The sequence below is a fragment of the Humulus lupulus genome, chromosome 3 (assembly GCF_963169125.1).
Source record: "Humulus lupulus chromosome 3, drHumLupu1.1, whole genome shotgun sequence".
Classification (NCBI taxonomy): domain Eukaryota; kingdom Viridiplantae; phylum Streptophyta; class Magnoliopsida; order Rosales; family Cannabaceae; genus Humulus; species Humulus lupulus.
In genome coordinates, this window is record NC_084795.1 from 255,781,101 (window position 1) to 255,808,324 (window position 27,224).

Genomic DNA, 27,224 nt, shown 5'->3' on the forward strand with positions numbered 1-27,224 from the left:
AAGTTGTTGTGAACCATATGTAATTTCAGTGTAAACAATGTGTGAAATTGGTGTGAACCATGTGTGATTGTGGTGTGAACTATGTATGAAGTGAAGTTGGTGTGTACCATGTGTGATTTTAGTGTGAATAATGTGTGAATTTGGTGTGAATAGTGTGTGAACGATGTGCGAACCATGTTCCGAAATTATGGTGAACAATGTGAGAATGATGTGTGAACCATGTGTGAATTTGGTGTGAATGGTGTGTGAACCATGTTTTGAACTTATGGTGAATAATGTGTGAATTATAAAAGGAAACTACACTAACTAACCCTATTAAAAGTGATTCTTGAACCTTTTCTTGATTATAATAAGCCATTATTAGACTTATTTCCTTGTAGTGAGGCAAGAGTATGATGAGAAACTTGTACATACTGTCAATATCAAATTGTACTGTCTTATTTTGAAGTGTTGAAATAATTTCTAAGTGATGTGTATTATGGTATGGCCTCGGCTGAAATCATGAATATATATATACATATATTTCTTTAATATAACCAAGAAAAGGTTGACTAGAATGAGGAATGGGACTGTATTTTGGGAACTTTTGAGGAAATATGTGTGAACTGTGTGTGAAGTATGTGTGAAGTATGTGTGAACTGTGTGTGAACTGTGTGTGAACTATGTGTGAACTGTGTGTGAATTATGTGAGGTTGGTGTGAATTTGGGTGAGCTATGCGTGAACCATGTGTAAATAATGTGTGAACCGTATGTGAAGAAAGTGTGAATATATCTGAGTTATGTATTAAGCGCTTATTTAATTTACCTTTTCAGATGTCACTCCTCATGCTTCCTACTGAAAGGCATTATCCAGCAAAGGCTGCGTATAGGGGAGGGAGCATTATGAGTACAATAATAGCGAAGTTCACGACATTTGACTTATTGGAACGAGCGAAACAGTCACCATTCAAGCAATTCTTCTTAGCTCCGCCTCTACAATATTCTGGAGTTATTATTCACCAGTTACTGCTTAGGAGAGTTGTTGGTAGAGGAAAGAACGAATACTGCTTGAATTTTAATATTTGTGGTCAGAATACAAGGTTTGGAATTAGTGAATTTGGTTTGATCACTGGATTGAATTGTGGAATTTCTCCGGATCAGGCAAAGTATAAAGAAATGACCAAGAGTAAAAGACTTCTCCAGACATACTTGAACAATAAAGAATGTTTGTCTTCTGAAGAGTTGGAAGATGGATTCGAAAGGTGCGATGTGAAAGAAGACGTATGGAAATTAGGTCTATGTTTTTTGGTAGACTCTCTTTTATTACCTAGTGAACCAAAGAAGAAATGCTTTATTGATGTCCTTTCCATCGTGGAAAATGAAGATGACTTCTTCAACTATCCTTGGGGGAGATTATCGTACGAGAAGACATTATTCGGCTTGGCAAAAGATATGGAAATGCTAAGGAATAAATACTTGAAGAATGTTGAGCAAAAGAGAAAAAGACCAGCACCTCAGTACACAATTTATGGTTATGCCATTGCTCTGCAATATTGGGCCTATGAAATTTTCACAAAGTTCTCTGCATTTGCTGATCAACAACCCCTGGCCTTTCCAAGAATGCTTAGCTGGTCAGCGCATAAAATGCTGAAAGAGAAAGATATTGAATGTGTATTTAAGAAAAAAAAGTGTAAGTCGTTAAGATTTTATTTGAGTTTGTGATTTATAAGTAATGTTTATACTTTATTAATTTATTATTTTGTTGCAGAATCTTGTGAAGGCCACGCTCAATCCAAGACCCGAAGAGAAAGAATTTCATGACTCTATTATTCAAGGACCAGATGAACTACTCATGGGACGTGTTATTAGCTTTGTAGACGATGATGTGGAATTGGAGTTTGAAAGGGAAGAACGTGAGGAATCTCCCACAAAGCCCGATGTAGCAGATGGGCATCGTCACGAGCAAGAAAAGAAAGAGATACCAACTCCAATTAACACCCACCATGAAAAGTTGTTAGCTGATATTGACACTTTGAAAAGTAACCAACAAAGAATGGAGGAGAAGTTGGATTATCTAATTGAATTAGTGCTCTCGCAACGTAAAGGTAGTGATTCTGAGGATTCATTATCAGATGAGCATCTTGCTTCACCACACCGTACATTTATTATGGAGCACGTTGTTGGAGAAGATAGCCCTAGCTGTAAGGTGGTATCTCCTGGAGATATGGCTGGGGTGGAATTCAAGAGAAGGAGGGTTCCAACGAAAAGAATTTTTGGTTCCGAGTTTACTGATCCAACTAAGAAGAAAAAGAAAGCAAAGACAATTGTAACTGATCCTTGTGAAATTAATCCCCTACAGCCATATGACGAAAAGCAAATGAGACGTTTTAAGAAATGGGTAATTGGTTTAAAAAAGAATGATAAGCCTATTTCTCTCTTGGCTGGTTCGTGCACTGCGAAATGGTTTATTCAGCTACTTACACCACGTACATGGCTGGACGGACTGGTAAGACTACTGAAATAATTTTTTTAAAAAAATATATATAATTTGAATGTATATATACTTATAATATTTGGCATGCAGCACATTGATGCAGCTTTAGGGTTGATGAAAGAACGAGTGTACACTTACAAGAAGACTTACTCCGAAAGATTCACCATCGTGGATTCTATGTTCCAATAGTTCTTCGAACCACATTGGGAACAATTCAACAAGAAGAAAATCAAATCAAGATACATTTGGCCACAAGAAGTGCTTGATTACTTGGTAGGTGATGATAACAATTTCAAAAGGAGTTGGAAAGACATTGACGAAGTTACCCCAATTAATTTTTCTGGGACACATTGGGTGTTGTTAGAGATATCATTGACAAGCTGTCTTATAAAAGCTTATGACTCTGATATCACTGTGGTCTCCAACAAGGAGTTTGAGAATAAAATGAGCAGATGGGGAAAAATGCTACCATTTCTAATTCAATCCAGTGGGCTGTTAAGCCATAGGAAAGATGTCCAACTACAAGCACAAAAAGTGCGTTTTGAGTTCACAAGACTTGGCACAGAAAAAGTGCCACAGACCAAAACTAGGTATAACTCTGTTAACCATATTTATATTAAAAGACTTTGGTATTCCAATAATCAATATGGTCTTCCAATAATTAAAAAACTTTATTTCCTTTGCAGTGGCGATTGTGGGGTATATGTCATCAAACATCTGGAGTACTTGCTAGCCAAAAAACCGCTATCCGAAGTGAATGACGACAACATGGATTTCTTTAGAAAAAAGACTTGTGTAGATTTGTTTTACCATAACTTACAACCATAGTTGTCTTTTATTTAAATATATGTATCTTACTTTTGAATGTATGAAGAAACTATGTCAACTTCATCTCATTAAATGGTATTGAATGACTTCGTTTATTTCATCTTAATAGTGGAATGGATAAATCTTTGTCACTTTTATCTTATTAAGTTATGTGTGAATTGGGTGTGAATTAAGTGTGAATCATGATTGAAATATGTGTGAACCAGGATTGAACTATGTGTGAACTAGGTGTGAACCAGGTGTGAATTATGTGTGAATTATCTGTGAATCGCGTGTGAAATGTGTGAATAATATGTGAACTATGTGTGAATTAGGTGTGAATTATGTGTGAATATGAATTAGGTGTGTCCGAAACAACAAACTTTAACACAAAAAGTCGTATTACTGAACCAATCTAAAAATTCAAATTCCGCAATTGAAGAGTACAAAGTAAAACAATAAAAGTACAAACTAAGCATGTCTAGACGGCGGGGGACAAACAGTGGTGCATGTCACTCGATTGTGGCCTAGGACACCACATCTACTACATCTATGTTGTTTGCTATTCTTCTCACCCTTTGATAAACGTCGTTTCTTCTTTGGACGACCAGCCTTCTGCTTCACTAAAGGATGAGCTATCATCATACTTCCTATGTCATTTGGTATCACCCAAGATTCTTCATTACCCAGCGTATATACAGATCCACCATAGGATGACAACCACGCTTCAACTGTGTAGAATCTGGAGCATAAACTATATGGACTAATGCCACGATCTCGAGCACCAGCTAGAGCGTGTTCACAAGGAAGACCTGTCAAATCAAATCTTCTACAACTACATGTTTTCCTCCTCAGGTCGACATCTCCATCAAGATCACCATCCAATACTGTTATTTCATACTGACTAGACGGAAAAGAGAACGAGGTAGTGGACTTGTCTGCTAACTTTCGCAAATCAGCTTCCACTTCTGTGGCAAGAGGACTTGTAGCCGCTGATGCTGCAGTTCGACGCTCGAAAAACCATTTTTGTAAAGTGTGCCTCATAAATTCCATGAGACAAGTAATTGGCCACCCACGTGCCTCAGCAATGACATTGTTCCAGCTTTCGGCAATACCTGTAGTCATTAAATTATATCGATGACCAGGAAAGAAAGAACGAGCCCACTTTTCAAAACCCACTTGATTCTCTAAGTATTGAGCAATTGCAAGATCTTTGAATTTAATCTTCTCAAAATGGCGTAAAAACTCTCGCTTTCTATAAGCTTTCGCTGCAAGGAAGAATTCTTCATGGCAATGGTCAGTTTTGAACTTCGCACGGATATTCATGCTAACATGATGTATACAAGCACCGTGGTGTGCCTCAGGAAAAATTTTAGTCAAGGCACTTGCTATACTAGTATGTCTATCAGACACGAAATCTAGATTCTCCACTTCACCAATCGCTTCCTTCAACCTCAGTAGAAAATACAACCATGAGTCATTATTCTCTGAGTCAACTACTGAAAATGCAATTGGATATATTTGCTTGTTAGTATCTTGTCCCATGGCACATAACAAAGTACCTCCACACCGAGTAGTCAAGAAGGCTCCATCTACACATATAACTGGGCGAATATATGTTTTAAACCCCATTATAGAAACACCTAAGGCCATGAAGCAATATTTGAACCTACCTTCATTGTCCATCTGCAAATGAGTAACAGTTCCAGGATTTTTTTGCTCCATCATGCATAGAAATGAGGGAAGTTTCTGAAATGATGATTCTAGTGTACCTCTTATGTAAGCTAATGCATGCTCTCGACACCTCCAAGCTTTAGCATAGCTCATATGAACTCCATATGATAAACTCATATCTTTTACAATTGACCTTGGCTTGTAATTAACATCATCACCCTCAAATTTTCTCCTTATGACATGTCCAATAAGCCATGGGGATGCCTGACGGTGATATTTATGTCGAACATCCAATGAGCATGTGTGTTCACCGAAAAATTTACGAACCTCGAACATATTGGAATTAACCAATTTTGTAGCCCTCAACCTCCATTTGCATTTATTATCAACACATATTGTACACCATATATTTTTTGCAGACTTCTTTACTTTAAACTCAAAGTTTTTCTTTAATGCATAAAGATGGAGTTTCATCTTCAACTCTTGCTTGTTCTCAAATATTTGACCCTCTTTTATTTCCCACGAATTGATACTCGAAGAAGATGTCAGTAATTGAGCTGTTGAGGCTGAAGTAGAGCATTTTTCCCCTTGATTCAACAAAAGTGGAGTACTCCATAGATTATCTTCGCCAACCTGTCTTACTTTACGACCTCTATTATTTGAGGAATCATGGCTCTTCAATACTTCATTGGAGGTTGACTGTTGTAAATTATGTTTCACAAGTACATCATTGCAGGTAGACCTATCAATATTTTCATTATCATCTGAGCTTAATGCATCATTATTATCATCATCACAACTGTCTTCATTGCCATCTGCATCATTATTATCACCATCACAACTCTCTTCATTGCCATCTGCATCATTATTATCATCATCACAACTGTCTTCATTGCCATCAATGCAAAAATCATCATTCACTTTGGTTTCAATTGGAGGAATAGTATACAACTCACGTGTTTTAGTAACCAAATGATCATTACTTCTCTTCTCTATAGTAGACACACATAGGGGTGTCCGATGATTGATAGATGTTCCTATCTCATCAAGAAAAAAAGCAACATCTTCATCATTACTAATTAAAGATGGAGGGATACCTTTACTTCCAAAATGATAGATTACATTTAAGTCAAGATCAATACGAGACTTGTCAGCTCCGATTAAAGTATACAATTGATCAACAAGACTATTGTAAGTGATAGTCTTTGGCACCTTCATACCCTTGCTTTGTTTAGCACTAAATGACCAACCTTCGTTCAAAACTTGTTCTCACGATCCATTATATAACACCACAATATTTATATGTATTTGACCTGCATAACATATGACAAAAGGTTCGAAATCCAAAGGTTATTAGGTAAAACTAGCAAAAAGAAATAAGAAATAAATGTGTGAAGCAAGCATGTGTGAAGCATGTGCGAACCAAGTGTGAAATGTGTGTGAACAATGTGTGAACTGTGTGTGAACCCGGTGTGAATTATGTGTGAACCAAGTGTGAATCATGTGTGAACCAAATGTGAATCATGTGTTAAGTACTCGTGAACCAAGTCTGAACCAAGTATGAATCATGTGTGAACAAAGTGTGAATAATGTGTGAACAAAGTGTGAACGCAGTGACCAAAATTGCGAAAATGTGAACCAAGTGTGAACAAAGTGTGAATAATGTGTGAACAAAGTGTGAACACAGTGACTTAAATCGCGAAAATCATTCGAAAATTCGTCATCTCAACATAAAATTATCTCTTTTCACAGATTTTTTAGTGTATAGTAGTTCCAAAATTCTATTTAAACTATTACACAAGACACCCATAACCTATAAATAAAAAAATACTTACTCATTATCAAATCAAATGTTCAATCTTCTTCAAGTTTGGGAGATGATTTTTATTTAATCTTCTTCAACTTGGGTAAGAAGAAAAGAGATGTGGGAGATAACGTCACTTTCTAAATCTTGGTGCAAAAAAATGGTGATGACCTTTGAGATTTGATGATTTGAGAGAGAATATGTGTTTGCTATATTTTGTGAGAGTAGATCATTTCCATGGCTGCTAGGTACGTGCAAGACAAACAAAAGAGAGAAGGGAACAACTTAATATCTATTGAAGGGTATTGATGTCTTTTTAAGTACCTATAAGGTCATTAATGTGAGAAACATTAATGAGGGGTTATGGTTATAAACATATGGTGAAAAAGGGTTAATTCATGGAGTTACCCTATTCATATGCACCTATGACTTGGCAATCTTGTTTCCTATTCCAGCCCGACCACTTTCTCCATTGACCTTGTCCTTATTGTTTCATCTTTAATGCTCATATTCTCTTGGTTTGATGCACTATTTGTGCCAAAATTCATTTACTCAAATAATAAATTATTTGAAGTCATAGGTCTACTCAAATCAGAGGAGATTTTGTCTATATTTGGAATTTGCTCATTCAAATCTCCATCACAAGGATTTTGCAAGCTTGAACCTTCCAAAAGTACACACTAGAAACGAGATGCCACTTTACTGTTCCATCTTTTTTGGGCAACTTCCCTTTCTTTTCTACCAATTTTGGGATCTCCTTTCCCACTCTCATCTCCATAGTTGCATTGGTTGTTCCTCCACCATTCCCACTGCCACCTCCACCACTACTCCTACTAGGGAAACCATGGACTGCTTCCTTACCTCGACTTCTTTTGGCCGGATGAAGCAAGCTTTTTTCTGGCATCGGTGCTCGGACCCAATCCCCAAACTTCATCACCGAATTGTTATCTACTCCTTAGGGCTTTGACTTACATTCTCGGAGAGGGTGGTCAAGGATGCCGCAATAGTAGCATAGTTCGTGAAACCTCTCATACTTGATCGGCATAATGATCGAATCTTGATCAGGCTTTAAGCGTTTCTTAATGACCCTCGTGAGTGGTTTTGAGATATCCATAAGTATTCGAACTCTCATATCCACAAGTAATTTTTTTATTGATTATTGACATTTATTATGAACCAATTTAGCACACTTATTGGAATATCCATTTATAGTCATCAATATTCAAAATTATGCATTATAATTATTGTTCATTTATTTATTCTTTTAATTTAAAAAAATTACATAAAATTTTAAAAATGGATTAGAAAAACCCATTAAATATTAGAGGCAAACTTGGATGAGGATTTTCAAAATCCAATATCTAATTGGATTGAATTGGTTATGCTTAAATAACTTTGGATTGAATTGGTTAAGCTTAAATAACTTAAGATTGAATTGGATGAGCCCTTACCCTGGATGTTCCGACTTCTTTATTTATTCAAGAACATAATAAATGATTGATTAAGTAAAACAATTTGCATACAAAGGTTAATTTAATGATGAATATGTTCTTTTCCTAATTGGATCAATCCAATTATGGAAAGAAGTAATTATGTTAATTTTTTGGACTCAACGCTGAACATGCTAGTTTGACTGCATGTATTACTGACTCTACACTTCTGATATGTCATGGAAACAAAGAAGCTAAAAGAAACACCCCATTTCAAGAAGCAAGTAGCTCAAACTGAAATTCTGGCTCTTTAGGTAGAGTTCTGGAAAGAATGAATTTCTGCATAGCTTTATATAATACTGTTCGCAAGGAAATGAAAGCAAGATGAAGGCAATTGACCACAGCAAAGATAATGACATTTTTTTTTTCTTCCTAAGATTATAATAGTAGTGTACAAGGACAACCTGGGAGAGAATCTAGTACATGAAGCTGGGATACAGAGTATATAATTGGCCTAAAAATGAGGTGGAATTTGTTGGAGTGCAGACTCTTAAACAAAGAACATTGCATTCTCTTTGTAAGCTCCCTGTTTAGTTATGTTTAACCTTGTTTCATGTTTGGTTTGGATTCATTCTAGCTAATTACCCACCTATAAAGGATTATTACAGCTGCTGATCTCACCCCTCATTGAAACGAATAGAAGCTAGAAACACGACATTTCAAGAAGCAAAATGTAGCTCAAAATCTAATACTTCGGCTCTTCAGAGTGCTTTGAAAGAACAAGTTTTTTGTATTGCCATTAATAGTACAAGTTCATGCCTAATTCAGCTTGCATATCAATTTATTATGTCCTGCAGTTGCACTAACTTAGATACATGTCCACTAGTTGAAATTAGGTCACTTATTAATCATATAACAATGAGCTGGGGATTATAGGAGTGAAAAAATATCTGTGCTAATGCTTTTTTCCTGCACTTTGGTAATTTTATTATTTTATTCGTTTCCTGATCCTCTTGTTCATCGTGTTTTGAGCAGTCTGTCTAAACTAACTTCAAATTTCAACCATTGCCAGTGAAATTTTAGCAACAAAAACAGAGAAAAATGAACATGATTCATTCCAATAGAGAAAGTACATGACAAAGTAAAATTTATTCAATTCTCCTTTTAATGGTTCAATAACCAGCAAGAACAATTCTTCTTTAACACAGTTATCTACTTGACATTTCAAAAAAAAAAAATACAGTAAACTGTAGCGAAAGAGTACTTATCAGAAGTTTGCGGGACTGTCATCCAATTGTTTCTCATCTTCTATATCTACCTCCAAGATTTCCTGAAACAAAAACAAACCCAGATGCCCTTATCAAATACTTGGCACTTTCCAGAAACAAATGTCAAATTTTAAAATAAAAAACTAGTAGTTGTAGTAGTAACTCACAGGAATTCTCTGCTTGAGATAATTACCCAGTCTAGCAACAACTGTGCTACGTTTGTGCCAAAACCGACCCTTGAGACTAATCTTCACAAAGGGTCCATCCAATTCCGCCAGATCAACTTGTCCTGAAAACCACTAATATACTCAAAACCCACTCAAGCAAATCTGATATTTCTTTTTTTAGGTATTTGACAAAGTAATATACAAAAGGGTCACCTGTAATGCCAACTGAATCGTCAAAGAGCTGCGAAAGCTCTACTCGGGCTTCGGCCAGAATATGCCTGACGTTGTCCTCGGTCAGGTCCAGTGGTTGCTGAGGCAGCGGAACAGCTGCGGCGGATACGGGTCTCACTCTTGTACGACTTGTCGTAAATGGTGGCACTCTGGCCCTCGTCCTCGGCTTCTGCCATTGCCGGTGGAGGCTACAGTTCACCGGTTTCAGAGTTTGGAGTTTGTAGTGTTGATGAGAATTACAGCTAAGTGCCACTGATGGGATTGTCGAATAATGAAGAATCACTACCCCCATCGTCTGCGCCTCCGTATCCGTATCCAAAGTTGTGGACAGGAATGGATAGAGTTAAAGACCACTTTATCTTTAATGGATTGAGCTTTTGAATTGTTTTCCATCTTTTCATTTTGCTTGGCTATAAATTTTGTTGCTAGAGACTTTTAAGTTTTCATTTATCACTCTTTCGTTTTCTTTATGCTAATTGTAAAAGTCGGGTGCCTCCTACAACACATTACTCTCTTTTCCAGTTGGTGTGTGGACCAAAAACAAATTAATATTTTGTTTCTGTTAGATTATAATTTCCAATATTTTACAAATGATTACTCCTTAGCTTGTTTTATAAGAGTTTAGAAGAAAAATTCATAAGAAATATAAAGCATTTGATATATGCAAGACATTATTTAAACATAAATATTAAGGGTTTGTGCAGTGCTACATTCATGCATGCAGAAAATCTGGGCAAGTGCCAATCACCGCATTTATTTCGACAGATTCACTCAAAATTCACAAAAATTAACTTAAGACATCTGACAAACAAAATTAGATTACACCTTCCTAATTGACACTCATATGAAATAGGCAATCAAGTAAAAGCCCCTCTTTATATGGCTGAGAAGTACTCTTTGCTGCCCTTGGGGTCTGGCTTCATGGACTTCTCCCCAGGCTTCCATCCAGCAGGGCAAACCTCATCTGGGTTCTCCTGCACATACTGCAAGGCCTGCAGGACCCAAATTCAAGCAAAGAGTAAGCAAGATATATATATATATATATATATATTACAAGTGCTCAAATTTATATAGGATATATATGAAGAAGAGAAATTAGATCACCAAATGCATTACCTGTAACGTTCTCTTAGTCTCATCAACACTGCGACCAATGGCAAGATTGTTAATTGTAGAGTGCTGAATTACACCTTCCTTGTCAATAATGAAGAGTCCTCTCAAGGCAATACCCTGACACAGCAAAAGCAGACTGCTAAGTAATGCATATAATGACATTCTACAACTAAAATAAGTGAAATCCTCAAATTATCTATCTCAGATTTGTATGGTCAAACAAGTCTGAAAACTAGTCGACCCAACAATGTCTCATATTTCTTTTGCTAAAACCATCAAGCAACAACAGATAGAGTCTAATGGTCAACTCAAGCATTGTGAAAAGACTAGCACTAAAGTTCATGTGTTTGGAGGAGGGATGTCTTCTTTTGCACAAGAAGAATATTGTGTGCCTTCTAATTTTAAAGAACTTAGAAAATAATTTTCACACGTTAAGCAAATTAGGCCATGGTTAAATACATGGCAGATGAACATCTAGAAAAGTCCAACGAGAAGAGGTTTAAGAATGAGTACTACATGTATGACAGTATAATGTTTTACGACAGTAAACATGTTCATCCTATATGAGATTTCAACAAAAACTAAGAAATTATATACCTGATCAGGAATTAGCACACCATAAGATTTTGAAATAGATTTGGTAACATCAGAGACAAGTGGATAATTCAAATCACCAAGACCACCTGACTTTCTGTCTGTTTGTACCCAAGCAAGGTGTGAAAACTGCAAAACATGATAAAATACTAATTTTGGTTTCACAAATATGAAGAGTTCTAAAGCTATTGTATTTAAAAATAAAAGAAATCATTTTCATTTCGCATTGTCAAAACTCAAAAATACTGCTTACCACACTGTCAACAGAAACACCCAATACTTCTGTGTTTAGGGCCTCAAACTCTCCATGGCGGTCACTGAAAGCAGTAATCTCTGCAAAAATGGATTAAGCCACAAAGAAGACAATAAATTATTGAGCATGCAATATGTCTGAACTCCAAACTAAAATTGCTTAATGTCAACAAACCTGTAGGGCAAACGAATGTGAAGTCCAATGGATAGAAGAAGAGAATAACATATTTCTTCCCAATATAGTCAGAGAGTTTGACCTGATATAAAAAATTAATTTGGCACAATGCACAACTGTAAAGTACATAGACTCAACTATCAATGGCATCCATCATCAGAAATACAGAACAGAAACCAGTGTATTGAGAATATTATTGCATGTAGTTAGTTTACAATGTATGTTCCATTCAATTGGAAAACAAAATTTACAATTTTGAAATATATTGTATGTGAAGAATAGTTAGATAATGACTTAAAGGAAATATATTAATCTTAAAATAAGAATGTCATAAAAACTAAAGCTTCAATTTTACCAGTACAACTAGATGAATAATGTTCGAAACCCACTTCTATATATGTGTCAGCATTCAATGATAAGTTTTTATCTCCCAAAACCGATAACCCACATGGTTAATAGTTTATGATAAATGATATCTAACATTATTCTATCAAAATACTTCGTTCCCAAATTTATAATTACAACAAACCCATACAAAATCAACAATTTCAACAAACCCACACAAAATTAACAATGTACCTTAATGAATTCCTGGTCGAAAACAGCCTCGGCTTCAAAATCTGGAGCCACATTTCCCACTAGTGGTAGTTCACTCTAAAATCACACATCAAAAATCACAATTTTAGAACTTAAAATGCAAACAATTCAACTACAAATAAGAAATTCGATCACCCAAAAAAAAAGAAAAGCATACAACTTGGATAAAGAAGCAATAGAAGAATGCAGACTTACAGAAGCCCTAACGACGAAGCTCTTCCTGGAATGAGAGGAGGCGCGAGAGAGGGAAGATGACCTTGGAACCGCCGATTGGAAGGGTTTGCGGAGACCAACGAAGGATTTGGGAATGGAAAGGGATGGGGAAGAGAGGGAGGAGGAGGAGGAGTAAGACTTAGGGTTTAAGGAGAAGAGAGCAGTGGACGCAGCAGAGCAAGCCATGTTGATTGAAGAGCAAAGGATAATAGGTCGTTGGTAAGGTGAGAGTGTGAGGAATGAGGATAAAGTAGTGTGAGTGGGTTTTAAGTAGATCGGTGCCCAAGGGTTTTATATCTCTGGCCTAACCGGCTCCATACATTTTGGGAACCAAAATCTAGGCACTCATAATACAATTTTTAATATAATTTATATTTTCATTTGGATGGGGCCAGGGCAAATGATAACTTTTTCCATGTAAATATTTGGGATGTTGGTGCTATAAATATTAATAGTTATATATTTACTTTTTTGGTCACCACTATGTGTCTACCTCATATATTTTTAAGAAATTATTAAATGATTTTAAAATTAAAAAAAATAATTACAATAAGATTTGATAAAATAAAATAGAAAAAAAATCATTAAAAATATTTTTTAACTGAACAAAATTAAACCTAAAATATCTAACAATAATTTAGGAAAGTTAAAGACAAAACTTAACTAAACTATTAATTAATTAAAAAAATTAAACTAAAACTAAAGTATAAATTTAAATAGAACATCAACTTTGTTTCGTCGCTTGTTGATGAGTTCTACAGTTATATGAAAACTTTGTTTGCAATCATTTGTGACTTTTTTATCTTGTGTTTTGTATGTTTACCTCAAGTTTTTCTTATGTTGATTTTATTTGTTATTTCAAAGTGTACTAAAATAAGCTTAATTCATGATGTTGTGGCCAACTGGGATCTTGAAGCCTAATTTTGATAATGCTCCCTGTTATATTATTTCATATAATATAATATTAGATTAAATAATGTGACAAAATGTGATTTGTCACACAAATATGATTTGTCACACCTTGTAACATATTATTGAGAGTCACAAAATTGGACACATGTGTGTGTCTAAATGTGACATATTTTGGAGTTACAAAATCAGTTACAAATTTGTAACTTCCAAATATTACCCAATAATGTGTATATTATATGTTACACATTTGAGATTGGATTTCATAAATCCATTATAAAATATGGTTGTTGGAGATATGATTTTTACCCCCAATAATGTGTTTTGGGAGTTACAAAGTCATTTGGGAGGGTTTGGAACCGTTTGGAAAAACAGCACATTTTCAAGTGCTGAAAATGGGATGTGGCTGCGGCCACTAAATGATGGTGGCCGCGGCCTGGGGGACAGAAAGCAGTGGCCGCGGCCACTGATGTCCCTGGCCGCGGCCACAGCTGCATTTTAGGCCAAATTTTTAGTTTTTTCCAAATGTGTTAAACGGTTCTAAAAACCCAAATAACTCACAAATCTCAATTTTAAGTCCATATTAATCCAATTAAGCATTAGTTACAGTCATGGAGGTTGGTGGAATTTGAAATCCAAAGGGTATCTCAAACTCTATAAATAGGAGCCTAACGCTCACTTGTAAGACACACAATTTTTCATCCACAAAGCACTTGGCTGAAAAATACCCCTTGAGGCTTGATTATTCCAGAGAGCTATTTCCATGAGAGATCCCTTAATGCTTAGAGAATATGGGGAAATAAGCTTTTGGACAAATTTTTTTAACCTTGTTCAAGTTGGTGATCCCCACTACTCTACACTTTGGTTGAGTGTGAGTTTGTGTTTTCCATTGATCTTTTCATTCAATTGTTCTTCTTGTATTATTATTGTATTGAGTTTGTAATCCTCTTCTTCTATTTCTATTTACATTTTTATTGGTGTCTTTTGTTTTAGGGTTTTAGTTCTTATAATTCTCTTCCTTCTCTTAATTCTATTTACTTGTATTTTGAGCAATTGAGTTGTAATATTTATTTAATCAATTACATTGTCTATTGTATTTTTGCATAGAGTTGTATATTGGTTTTTCCATATTTCCATTGAGCAATAATATATATTTTCTAACACTCCCTTCAAACTCTGCTCGTATGCTCGGCTCGCATAATCTCTCTACTGGCACTATATTCAAAGTGGCAGCGTCTTTTGCACTTGCGAGTTTGGCTAAACCATATGCATTTGAATTCTGATCTCGGGGAATTCGCTCGAGGGTATACTTCTCGAATTGCGCCAACAAATCTCTAGTTTTGTTTAAGTAGACCACCATTTTGAGGCCCCGTGCTTGATACTCCCCTAAGATCTGATTCACTACCAGCTGTGAATCACTGTAGATATCAAGCACTTTTATACTCATGTCTTTGGCTAACCCTAGTCCTGCGAGGAGTGCTTCATATTCGGCCTCATTGTTTGATGCGGTGAAATCGAACCTAATAGCGCAGTGAAATCGATGCCCTTCTGGCGTTATCAATATCACTCCTACTCCTGCGTGAGGTTCGTTGGACGACCCGTCCATGAATAACTTCCACGAAGGAGCTTTGACTTGGGGCTCAGGCGCACTAAGTTTTTCGCACTGCTTGTTGTCTGGGAGCTCAGTGAATTCAGCGATAAGGTCAGCCAAGACTTGTCCTTTTACTGTTGCTCACAGCGAATATGTGATATCGAACTGTCTGAGTTTGACTGCCCATTTTAACAAGCGTCCAGCCACCTCTGGTTTTTGCAGAACTTGCCGAAGGGGCTGGTCAGTTAAGATTGTGATGGGATGGGCTTGGAAGTAAGGACGTAACTTCCTTGAGGCCAAGATTAAGCAATAGGCTAATCTTTCGATTGGAGGATACCTCAATTCGGCCCTGATTAACCTCTTGCTTACATAGTAAACCTCCTTTTGTACGCCTTCTTCCTCTCGTACTAGCACCGCACTGGCAGCAAATTCGGTGATTGCCAGGTAAATGAGTAAAGTTTCTCTGTCTATGGGTTTTGATAAAATAGGAGGCTGTGCCATGTAGGCCTTTAAGGCCTGGAAAGCCTGTTCGCGGTCTCCTGTCCATTCGAACTTCTTGTTGCCTCTAAGTAGATTAAAGAAAGTGACGCATTTATCCGTTGACTTGGAAATGAATCTACTTAGTGCAGCAATTCTCCCAGCTAAACTTTGTACATCTTTGATTTTCATTGGCGATTTCATGTCGATCAGGGCTTTTATCTTGTCGGGGTTGGCCTTGATTCCTCTTGAATTAACAATGAACCCCAAAAATTTCCCTGATCCTACTCCGAAGGAACATTTGAGAGGATTTAACTTCATCTGATATTTGTTCAAAACGTTGAAACACTCTTGTAAATTCTTTACATGTCCTTCTGCCTTTTTCGACTTTACCAGCATGTCGTCCACGTACACCTCCATGTTTACTCCGATCAACTCCTTAAACATGTGGTTGACCAATCACTAGTAAGTCGCACCAGCGTTTTTCAGTCCGAAGGGCATTACTTTATAACAGTATAACTATGTATCGGTCCGAAAGCTAGTGTGATCCTCATCAGGGGGATGCATACTGATCTGATTGTATCCTGAGTATGCATCCATGAAGGAGAGGATCTCGTGTCCTGCAGTTGCATCGACCAACTGGTCGATCCTTGGGAGTGGGAAGCAATCCTTTGAGCAGGCTTTATTGAGGTCTGTGAAATCCACACAAGTTCGCCATTTGCCGCTAGGCTCGGGAACCAGTACTGGATTAGAGACCCACGATGGATAAAACGCCACCCTGATGAACCCATTCTCCTTCAGTCTTTCGACTTCCTCCTTTAAGGCTTTCGATCTATCCTTATTGAGCAGCCTTCTTTTCTGTTGCACGGGTGGAAAACTCTTGTCAACGTTCAGGACATGGTTGATAACTGCAGGATCTATCCCAGCCATGTCTTTGTGTGACCAGGCAAAGACTTCCTGGTTCTTTCGCAAAAATTCCACCAGTGCATGCTTCGTTGTTACTTCTAAGTTTTTCCCGACCTTTACAATTCTGGTCGGGTCTTTTTTGTCAAGTTGGGCCTCTTCCAGGTCCTCGACGGGTCCAACATCTTCCTCAAAATCCCCAAAGCGAGGATCTAAATCCCTATCCTCTCTTTGGGCAACACCCTATTTGGTGACTCTATCACCGGATTGGGCTTGTGTATCAATTGCCATCTGCAACCTATCTGGGGGAGTGCTTTTTGACGTTCCCTTCTTCGCCTTTGTAACTGAGGCGTTGTAGCACTCCCTTGCTTCTCTCTGATTACCCAACACGCGTCCTACCCCTGCGTCTGTCAGGAATTTCATGGCCAAGTGCCACACTGAGGTGACGGCCCGAAGATCAACCAGTATGGGCCTTCCAATGACAGCATTGTACGCCGAAGGACAATCGACTACTATAAAAGTAGCGAGTAATGTCCTGGTAGCAGGCGCTATACCTGCTGTGACTGGAAGTCTGATTGACCCTACTGGGGCGAGTCCCTCGCCAGAGAAGCTGTAAATTGTTTGGTTGCAGGGATCCAAGTCCTTGACGGACAACTTCATGCGTTCCAGCGAAGATTTGTACAGGATGTTTACTGAACTTCCTGTATCAACTAGTACTCTTTTCACCATCATGTTGGCAATTTGAACGTCCACGACCAGCAGATCGGAATGTGGGAACCGGACATGCTGGGTGTCGCTATCAGAGAAGGTAATCTCACCATCCTCTGATCGAGCCTTCTTTGATGCCCTGTCCTCCACAGTCATCATCTCGATGTCCTGGTCATGGCGTAGGGTCTGAGCATATCGTTCCCTCGCCTTTCCAGTGCTTCCCGCGAGGTGCGGGCCTCCACAGATGGTGAGTAAAGAGCCAGCTACGGGGTCAGGCTGCAAAGGTGGCGAGCGCTGGCGTGCGGGCGCATGCTCGTTGCCACCTGGAGCCTCTTGTTGGGAATTTCCCGAGGCCCGTACATATCTTCTCAAGTGTCCTTGCCTAATAAGGAACTTGATTTCATCCTTCAGCTGGTTGCATTCATTTGTATCATGTCCGTAGTTGTTATGATAATGACAGAACTTGGTAGTGTCTCTCTTTGAAATATCTTTTCGAATGGGAGCAGGTTTTTTATAAGGCACACTAGAACTCGTGGCCTGATACACCTCTCCCCGAGACTTAATAAGGGCAGTGTAGTTAGTGAACCACGGTTCATAATAATTTCCCTTGGCTCGTTTATTGTCAGAGGTGGAAGGCTCATTATGCAGCCGTTTCCCCCCATTCTTGCCATTGCCATTGCCATTCCCGTTGCCTTTGCCGTTGCCGTTGGGTTTTGACCCATTGACGGCTTTGGTGGGCTCGGCAGTCTCCTTATCCTTGCCTGGGGGTTTTCCTTCACTGGCGATGGCATCTTTGAGCTTGATGTAGCGATCAGCTCGATCCAAAAGTTCTTGAGTAGTCTTAACTCCATGCTTTCTGAGGCTACTCCACAAAGGCGTGCAGTGCCTAACTCCTGCAGTTAGGGCCATCATCTTGCCCTCGTCGCCCACTGTTTTGGCTCCAGCCGCTGCTCGCATGAAGCACTGGACGTAATCCTTCAGTGGCTCTCCCTCTTGCTGGCATATCTCGACCAGCTGATTCGCCTCAGTTGGGTGCACACGACCCGCATAGAATTGTCCGTAAAATTCTTTTACGAACATCTCCCAAGAAACAATACTTACAGGAGGGAATTTGAAAAACCACTCTTGTGCAGCATCAGAAAGTGTTGCAGGAAAGATCCTGCATCGAGCGTCTGCAGACACTTTCTGAATGTCCATATGTATCTCAAACTTGTTGACATGGGATACCGGGTCACCATACCCGTCAAAGTTTGGAAGCGTAGGCATCTTAAACTTGCTAGGAGTTTCTGCCATAGCTATCATTTGAACGAAAGGAGTGCCTCTTCTCCTGTCGTACTCGATGTGAGACGTCCTTCCCCCGACTAGCTGTTGCACTGCCTGGTTCAGGGCATCTATTTGGGCTTGCATGGCTTCAGGAATCGCTGGGGCCTCTGGTGCTGGGGGAACGTACTTGTCGTGCCGTTCTCGGCGATCGTTGAGTACGTCTCTTAAATCCTCGTCTCTTCGTCGCTGCTCGCTAGCTCCGAGCTGGTTAAAGATGTTATTTTGTCTGGGTTGCCCCCCAGCATCACGTCTCTCGGGTTGGTCTTCTCTGGGTGGTGGGCTTCTGCCCCCACCTCTTTCTTCATTTCTCCGACTGGCATTTCCTCTGCCTAAGTCGGCCTCATTGTAACCATGGCCATCTCTGAATCTCGACTGGCTATGGTGGGATCGAATATTCCCTCGGTTGCCTCCTCGGGCTGGAACTTCCCGAGCGTTAGAGGGTGGCCTGCGTTGGTCGGTAGGTCCCCGTGCATTATCATGCCGTGGGGGGCCCCGGACTGCAGAGCTTATCTCTGAGTTCCTTCTGTTACCAGAAGGATGTTGTCCTCTGCTCGGAGGGTTCGACTCTTCGCCCCTATGGCGTCTAGGACTACGGGGCTGTTGCCTGGCCCTATTCTGCCTTGGCTGTGGGGGAATGTCGCGACCAGCCTGGGATGGAGGCTATGCCTCAGGGTCTCTTAGCGGGACATCATCCTGCGGCATTGGTGGCTGCTCGGGCCTCTGGGGGCTCGAGGGCTGGATAGGTGGGCTAGGATTGGGGTCCCTTTGGGGTGGCCCATTTGTAGGTTGATTAGGCTGTGAGGCAAGCGCAACCTAATTCCTAGCCAACTGTAGAGCTGCTTCGAGGGCTGCCATGACCTCCCTCTAACAGCGGTCCATCTCCGCCTGTCTCTCACTCAACTCCTAGCAATGTCGCTCAATTTCTTGTTGCTGCCGCGCCATAATCTCAGCAGCACTTTCCTGGCTGGCCCTCAGATTTGCCAGTTCATCCTGCAATACCCCCAGGGAATTCCTCAGCGTCTCGGAATCCAGTTCTTCCTCATCGAATTCCAAATGTGGCTCATCTTCGGTCACGTTTGGAGGGGGAGGCGGTTGAGATGGTGCAGTGCCAGTCGCCTGCCCAGTCTTCTTTGCGGTTTTTGCCATTACTGTTTTAAAATATCGTATCAAGCTCTCAATGAAAGCACCAGAATGTTGACCTTGATTTTGGTCAACTGACACAGAGTCAAAAATGCCTGATGTGGACAGATATGTTAGAATGAATATAATGACAAAAACAGTAAAGCACACAAGAATTTATAGTGGTTCGGCCCCAGAAACTGGTAATAACCTACGTCCACTTGAGTTATTATTGATATGGGATTCAAAGGAGTGATCAAAGAACTAGGGTTCTATGAGTTTCACCAATCTCTGAAGAATAAACAATATATCGCAATGTACTAGCTCTAATTCTCTCGTAAATCTATACTCTCAAGTAAGCAAAAAGCCAAAAAGTCCCCTTCTTGAACTATCTTTCTCTATTTATAGGCTCAAGGAGGATTACATCAATTTGTTATAGATATTCTCTCCTAATTAATCGGATCATCAGGAATTATTGGAGACAATCTCGGGATTGACTTAGATCTTTACAGAATTATCTTGAAATATGTGGAGCGTACGACCAGGCTGGTCGTAAGAAAAACTCAACCGTTATGCTTGCAATATCTTACTGGTCGATACTCTAACAGAACTCTGCCAGGTGTCAGCCACGTGTCCAGAAATCACCTGCCATGTCATCCGTGTCTATTTTTTGGATAACATTATTCTATGATAATTCTTTATTTTGCTATGAGACATTTGTGTGAGACATTAACAAAGTTTCAAAATGAACTTGTTAAAATAATAGGTAAGTGTGTAGACCTATTATTTCACAATGTGATTATTTTTTTGAGAAATTCTCACATTACACTTGTGTTCACATTTTATTTTGTGAAATATAAAAAGAAAGCAACCAAGTGAAAGTTACTTTCAAATAAGTGTGCCTTGCTTTAGCAAGTAAATGAATCAAGATAAACATTGTGGTTTTTTATCTTGATCTATTGAGTGTTTATCATGAAGCTTAAGGACTCATGATGAACTTTGAGAATCATAGGTCTAGATTTATCTTGGAGGATAAATGACTTATTAGAAATGAAGAGATTTCTATTTTAAAGTGATATTTTATTATCACTATGTGAGAAATGTGGGGGTGATGCTCCAAAGTTAATCAATTTATTTTGTTGTTAATCAATTGATTAGTTTGGTCATCCTATCAAATAGGTGATTTGGAATTCCACATTTTAAATCACATTGGCTATATGTGTATAGAATGGATAAATCTAGACATGCTTAGTGTCTAAAGTTACTGTTTGTAATATTTCGATTCAAGAATGAATCAATTTAAAACATAAAGGAGAATTTTAGAAACAAAGAGATTTCTAGAATTAATATTCAAATGTTTATCTTGGATATTAAACTATAAATAGTAGGGGTGTTGACTATGGTCAAAACCACTATTTTAAAGGGGTAACTATTTTAATCAAACTATGGTTGTTGGACAAATTTGTAACTCTCAAATATTACCCAATAATGTGTATATTATATGTTACACATTTGAGATTGGATTTCATAAATCCATTATAAAATATGGCTGTTGGAGATATGATTTTTACCCCCAATAATGTGTTTTGGGAGTTACAAAGTCATTTGGGAGGGTTTGGAACTGTTTGGAAAAATAGCACATTTTCAAGTGCTGAAAAATGGGTTGTGGCCGCGGCCACTGAATGATGGTGGCCGCGGCCTGGGGGACAGAAAGCAATGGCCGCAGCCACTGATGTCCCTGGCCACGGCCACAGGTGCATTTCAGGCCAAATTTTTAGTTTTTTTCCAAATGTGTTGAACGGTTCTAAAAACCCAAATAACTCCCAAATCTCAATTTTAATTCCATATTAATCTAATTAAACATTGATAACAGCCATGGGGGTTGGTGGAATTTGAAATCCAAAGGGTATCTCAAACTCTATAAATAAGAGCCTAATGCTCACTTGTAAGACACACCATTTTTCATCCACAAAGCACTTGGCTGAAAAATACCCCTTGAGGCTTGATTATTCCAGAGAGCTATTTCCTTGAGAGATCCCTTAGTGCTTAGAGAATAAGGAGAAATAAACTTTTGGACAAAGGTTTTTAACCTTGTTCAAGTTGGTGATCCCCACTACTCTACACTTTGGTTGAGTGTGAGTTCGTGTTTTTCATTGATCTTTTCATTCAATTGTTCTTCTTGTATTATTATTGTATTGAGTTTGTAATCTTCTTCTTCTATTTCTATTTACATTTTTATTGATGTCTTTTGTTTTAGGGTTTTAGTTCTTATAATTCTCTTCCTTCTCTTATTTCTATTTACTTGTATTTTGAGCAATTGAGTTGTAATATTTATTTAATCAATTACATTGTCTATTGTATTTTTGCATAGAGTTGTATATTGGTTTTTCCATATTTCCATTAAGCAATAATAAATATTCTCTAACAGTCCCTTCATTTTCTTAAAGATCCGTTTGTCGTTGCATTTGAAATTTGGATGAAAAACTATGCATGTTTTACTGAAGGTCAAATTAGGGAAAAAAAATAGTAAGCCACAATTTTAGGAATTTTGGTTTTTCACACGTTTATTCAAATTTGAATTAGAATTAGTTAAGGATGTTATTTAAGGCCTAGGGCGTAACACCCTGGATAGCCAAGACCATTATACTGTGTATTTATAAAAGTGCTAGACTTGCTAAACAAGTCATTTAATTAAAAACGTGTTACTGAAACTATAATGGAGCTAGGGTTAAAAGATTTTGGTCTTAAAAGTCACATTTCTTATAAATAACATTTTCTGTTTACACGGGATCCCAAAAGCAATAGAATTAAAACCATTTACAAAAGATTCAAGAATTAAATACAATATTAGCCATATTAAGGAAAAATAGACAGCTAGGCAATCTTTGTCCTGATAAACTCCTTAGCCAAGGTGACCGAACAGCTGACTATGTACATTCAGCCCCGCAGCTCTCCATCTCAGGACTGGTCTAACTTGCCTTTGCCTTTACCTGCACCACGTAACACCCATGAGCCAAGGCCCAGCAAGAAAACACAATAACAGAGCATAAGCAATCAATAGACAATCCAATATTTCATATTGCATAAACATGTTCTCAACCATATACCAATTCGCCAATTCAGAATAACCAAGTATTCAGCATACTAAACATATCAACTCATATCATACACCAATTCACAAATGATAACTAGGGTTAGTGCCCTCAGGCCGCACCCTCCGTTATCCCACTGACTCCAGCCGGCTTAAACCGAGTTAAATGAGTATAAAGTTGTCCTTGACTACAAGTGGCCAAGCCGCACCCTGTGCGCAAATATTGTGTACGGCACCCTTAGGCCGCTATCACATGTCCCATGGCATAATACCATCATCGACATTGTACAGATATCGGGAACTCTTAATCTCATCACAAACATATAACCGGGTGCAGTTTTCTTACCTTTGGATTGCTAGCCTTGTTCACTGTGATCCTTGAGCACGATCCCCCTTGAGCCCCAGCACACACCTAGTCACAACCATAGATCAAAATCATCATCAAACCTCAAGTCCGAACCCTAGCCTCGGGACCGATCTCGAGCCCTCGGGAAGCTCCAATTCCACCAAACGGGGTGGTGGAATCGAACCCCGAACCCCCGGGCAAAAACCCTTGAAAATAACTCAAAAACCCCTTTCTGGAAACAAGGTAGCGCTACAACACTCTAAGGAGGGCGCTACAGCGCTACAAGCAGAACCAAAATACCCTCAGCATGCTTGGCCTAGCGCCACAGCGCCCAAAGGCTAGCGCTGTAGCGCTAGTCACAGACAGGCAACACATCATTTTCCCTTCCTGCGATTTCCCCGAGCCAACCCTTGCCAAAACTCTTCCAATCCTCAACCAAACTTAAAAACAAGCTTATTAACATACTCCACTCATCCCAAGCATCCCAAATACTCAAAACCCAAGCACATGCATCCCTAATCTCAAAATTCACCATAGCTGATCCTAAACTCAGAAACTCAGCAGAAACCATAGAAATCTCAGAGTTGAAACCAAAGTTCCTTACCTTTAACTGGAGAGTTGATGCTAGGATACCCTATACTCTTCCTTGGCTTCCTCCTCCTCAAATCCTTGGCTCCAATTCCCTAGAATTCCCCCTCAATTCAGCTTAGATACCTTAGTTAAAAATTAAAACCAGAACTGAAGAAACTTCAAAGTTTTACCTCAAGTGAAAGGTTTGTTCTTGCTAAACCCTTGCCAATTCTTCAAGCCTAACTCAGAAACCTTATGGCTCAACTTGATCTAGTTCTCCTCTGAACTTTGCTCCAAGAACCCTCAAGAAAATAGTGGAAAAAGCCCAAACCGACCTTGCCTTCCTTCCTTTCTTTCTCTTTCTTTTCTTTCCTTCTTTTTCCTTCTTTTCTTTCTTTTCAAACTTCTATTTTATTCTACAAAATCCACTGAGCATAAAGCCTCAGTTATGCCTATCCTTATCTACCAAATGACCACAATACCCTTCCTTTTAACTCTAACTCTTTTAATCCACCTAGGGGTATTTTGATCATTTCACCCAATTCCCGCTAATTCCTCGAGTGTCTCTAATATTTACCGCTTACTTCCCGATACTTAATTAATCACCAATTGTATTCCTCGATGTCAAAATGTACCCCAATATATTCTCTAAATTCCCATTTATACCCCCAGGCTCACCCCGAGCCGGGTATAAATTCCCGCCGTGACTTTTCGCTAACCTGCTCACTAAGATCGTCTCGAATCACAGATCACAAATATATCCACATAATAATGTAGTCTCAATAATTATCGCATATATATACAGTTATGCCCTAAATGGCCAAAATTACAATTATGCCCTTTCTACCTTAATCAAGGCCTACATGCATACTAATACACATAGTCATGCATCTCAAATATTCAAATAGCCATACGACATGCTTTTAATCATTAAATCACATATATTTCGATTATGCCCTCCCGGCACACTAATCAAGGCCCTTAAGCCTCAATAGTAAGTTTGGATCGTTACATAGGGCTTGACCAGATGACTCATAAAAGGAAAGATAAACACATTAGAGGCAATTAGATAGCAAGATTCAAGAGTTTTCATCATTCTTCTTCATCCTTTCTCTTCTACTTGTTTTTCTTAGTTTATTGACAATATATTGAGATTATGAACCACATCATGTGGTTAATTTACTTATTTGTTAGAGATTAGATGGATCTCTTGTTTTAATTTTTAATTCCATGATTTAATGAAGTTAATTCTAGTTCATTACATCTCTTGTGTTCTGCTTTGATTAATGTATGCTTTTATTATATTCTTGTATTGTCTTATGTGTTTATGATTTCAATTGTATTTAGATTGTGAGAATTATTACTTAGAGAACTTTCAAATAATTGGGGAGCGGGCATAATAACCTAGAGAGTTCAAGATCAAGAAATAAGCAATTATTTAGGTAGCCGAAATAATTCTAGGTTTTGAAATTGAGAGGCGCAATATTTATAATTATTTCTAAAGTTAAGCTTAAAGAAGGTATGGATAAATTTTCGTATAGAGATATAGGTTAGGTATCACTTACACGTTCTTAATGAGACACTTGAGATAAGGAATAGAGATAAAATATCGCTCTAGGTTCTTGAGAATGTTGAACTAACTTAGGCACATTAATGGATAAGATTAGAATCATTTAAGAGTGAAATTGAAACATTAACAATTGTCAATATTTTTCCAAACTAATTTTAATTTATATTTTCTTTTAACATTCAAAATTGATCGCTTAAATACAATTAGGAAATTTTACTTAGTATATTTAATTTATTTAATTGATTTTCATCCTTGTAGGACGATATTATTCTCCTAACTACTTTATTACTTGTTCGATTTGTGCACTTTCAAGCCTATTTTTATATTTTTCGCAACACCCATAGATAGGCATGGGTACCAAGTCAACGACTTAGTCGCGCGTGCGTGCATGTTGCCCACCAACTTTGTTCGCCATCGACCACCCAAGTCAGCAGCCTAGTTGTTCCACAACTCAGAGCCTTCGTCTGTCAGACTCCACCCCTCTCCTGAAGCCCTTTGTTTGAAGCCCCAAGTTCTCGTCCAAGCTCTGTCCCTTTCAGTTTCCTTAAATAAGGAGGAGGGAAAAAAGGAGAGGAGAAATCAAATAAGGAAGAAGATGGGGATAGGGAACATTTGGGAAGAATATGAAGAACAGAAAAAGAGAAGAAAAAAATTGTTTATTTTTATTAATTAGCTTTTTCATTTTTTTTATTATTTAAAATATATTTTTGATTAGTTTTTTATTATTTTAAAATCAATTAATAATTTTTTTTAAATAGTAGCATGATATTTTTTCATCTTAATCAGCCCTAAGTGTATTTAACGGAGCTGATGGTTTATTAATGTTAAGTTGTTTTACCATTAAAAAAAATGGATTTATAAGTATAACAACTTGAAAACTACAAATATTTATACCACAAACATTCCTAAATAGTTTAATTTTTTTAATTACATCCCCAATTTTTTATTATATCAAATATTTTTCTTACTTTTTATTAAAAAGTTTCAAATATACATTTATATATGTTGACATGTAGATTTATCAACAATCAAATATTTAGAATATGACACAAATTATAAAAGAAATTTACATGTTTTTTATAATTTAATTACAAAAATCACCTACAAAATTTTATTTACAAAAATATCTTGACACTTCATCAAAAAATACTGGATTCTAAAAGTAATATACCTGAATTTGAAACTTTCCCGAAATCTCATTTTTTCCCATTTTTGTGGGTTTAAAAAAGTAACATATTGGTTACTTAAAATGTTAATAAGTTACTAATTATTTACATTTTTCATGAATTTTTTTTTATAGCATATTATTTTATATACATTTTGGTTACTTCCAATACTTATTTTTTGAAACTTTTTTATCTTAAGACATCAATTAGTCATTTTAAAATTATATTATGGTCTCTTATTACTTAAGATACTTTTACGTTATTTATTAGTCATTTTTTATAAACTAATGAGTTACAATAGAATATAACAAATTACTATATAGCTTATTATTAAAAGTTACTTTTAGTATACTATACAATAATTTTTTTATATTCTATTTAAAAGTTACCAAACAATATCCTAAAGAATATATTTTAAAAAAGTTACTTTGAATATTTTTAAATAAATTTAAGTTGTTTAGAATACAATATAATATCTTTTAAATGTAAAATAAGAATACAATTTTAGTATATTAAATTTTGATCAAGTTTAAAATTTAGTTACTTTTTGGTCAACACAATATAAAAAAGAAACTAAAAAATTGCTTTTTATTCTGGTCATCTTCTCCGGCAACGGCCAAAAAATATATGTTTCCCACATATCAAAATGATCA

The 27,224-nt window shown here is 37.5% G+C and overlaps 4 protein-coding genes across 4 annotated transcripts; 1 reads left to right on the plus strand and 3 right to left on the minus strand.

Moving 5' to 3' along the window:
* Window positions 1-1,322: 1,322 nt before the first annotated feature.
* Window positions 1,323-3,301, plus strand: LOC133825588 (uncharacterized). The gene is made up of 5 exons (XM_062258509.1): window positions 1,323-1,669; window positions 1,748-2,485; window positions 2,564-2,652; window positions 2,773-3,063; window positions 3,160-3,301. Exons 2-5 carry the CDS (start codon window positions 1,832-1,834, stop codon window positions 3,299-3,301), a joined length of 1,176 nt encoding a protein of 391 aa, XP_062114493.1. The 5' UTR covers window positions 1,323-1,669; window positions 1,748-1,831.
* Window positions 3,302-3,751: 450 nt separating this feature from the next.
* Window positions 3,752-6,172, minus strand: LOC133825589 (uncharacterized). The gene is made up of 2 exons (XM_062258510.1): window positions 5,767-6,172; window positions 3,752-5,718 (listed from the first exon to the last, which is right to left on the minus strand). Exons 1-2 carry the CDS (start codon window positions 6,170-6,172, stop codon window positions 3,752-3,754), a joined length of 2,373 nt encoding a protein of 790 aa, XP_062114494.1.
* Window positions 6,173-9,282: 3,110 nt separating this feature from the next.
* Window positions 9,283-10,229, minus strand: LOC133823723 (uncharacterized). The gene is made up of 3 exons (XM_062256568.1): window positions 9,837-10,229; window positions 9,624-9,745; window positions 9,283-9,518 (listed from the first exon to the last, which is right to left on the minus strand). The coding sequence occupies exons 1-3, from the start codon at window positions 10,144-10,146 to the stop codon at window positions 9,456-9,458; spliced, it is 495 nt and encodes a 164-aa protein (XP_062112552.1). The 5' UTR covers window positions 10,147-10,229; the 3' UTR covers window positions 9,283-9,455.
* Window positions 10,230-10,573: 344 nt separating this feature from the next.
* Window positions 10,574-13,136, minus strand: LOC133823722 (2-Cys peroxiredoxin BAS1, chloroplastic). The gene is made up of 7 exons (XM_062256567.1): window positions 12,781-13,136; window positions 12,568-12,642; window positions 11,989-12,070; window positions 11,815-11,894; window positions 11,565-11,690; window positions 10,971-11,084; window positions 10,574-10,846 (listed from the first exon to the last, which is right to left on the minus strand). Exons 1-7 carry the CDS (start codon window positions 12,982-12,984, stop codon window positions 10,730-10,732), a joined length of 798 nt encoding a protein of 265 aa, XP_062112551.1. The 5' UTR covers window positions 12,985-13,136; the 3' UTR covers window positions 10,574-10,729.
* Window positions 13,137-27,224: the final 14,088 nt, after the last annotated feature.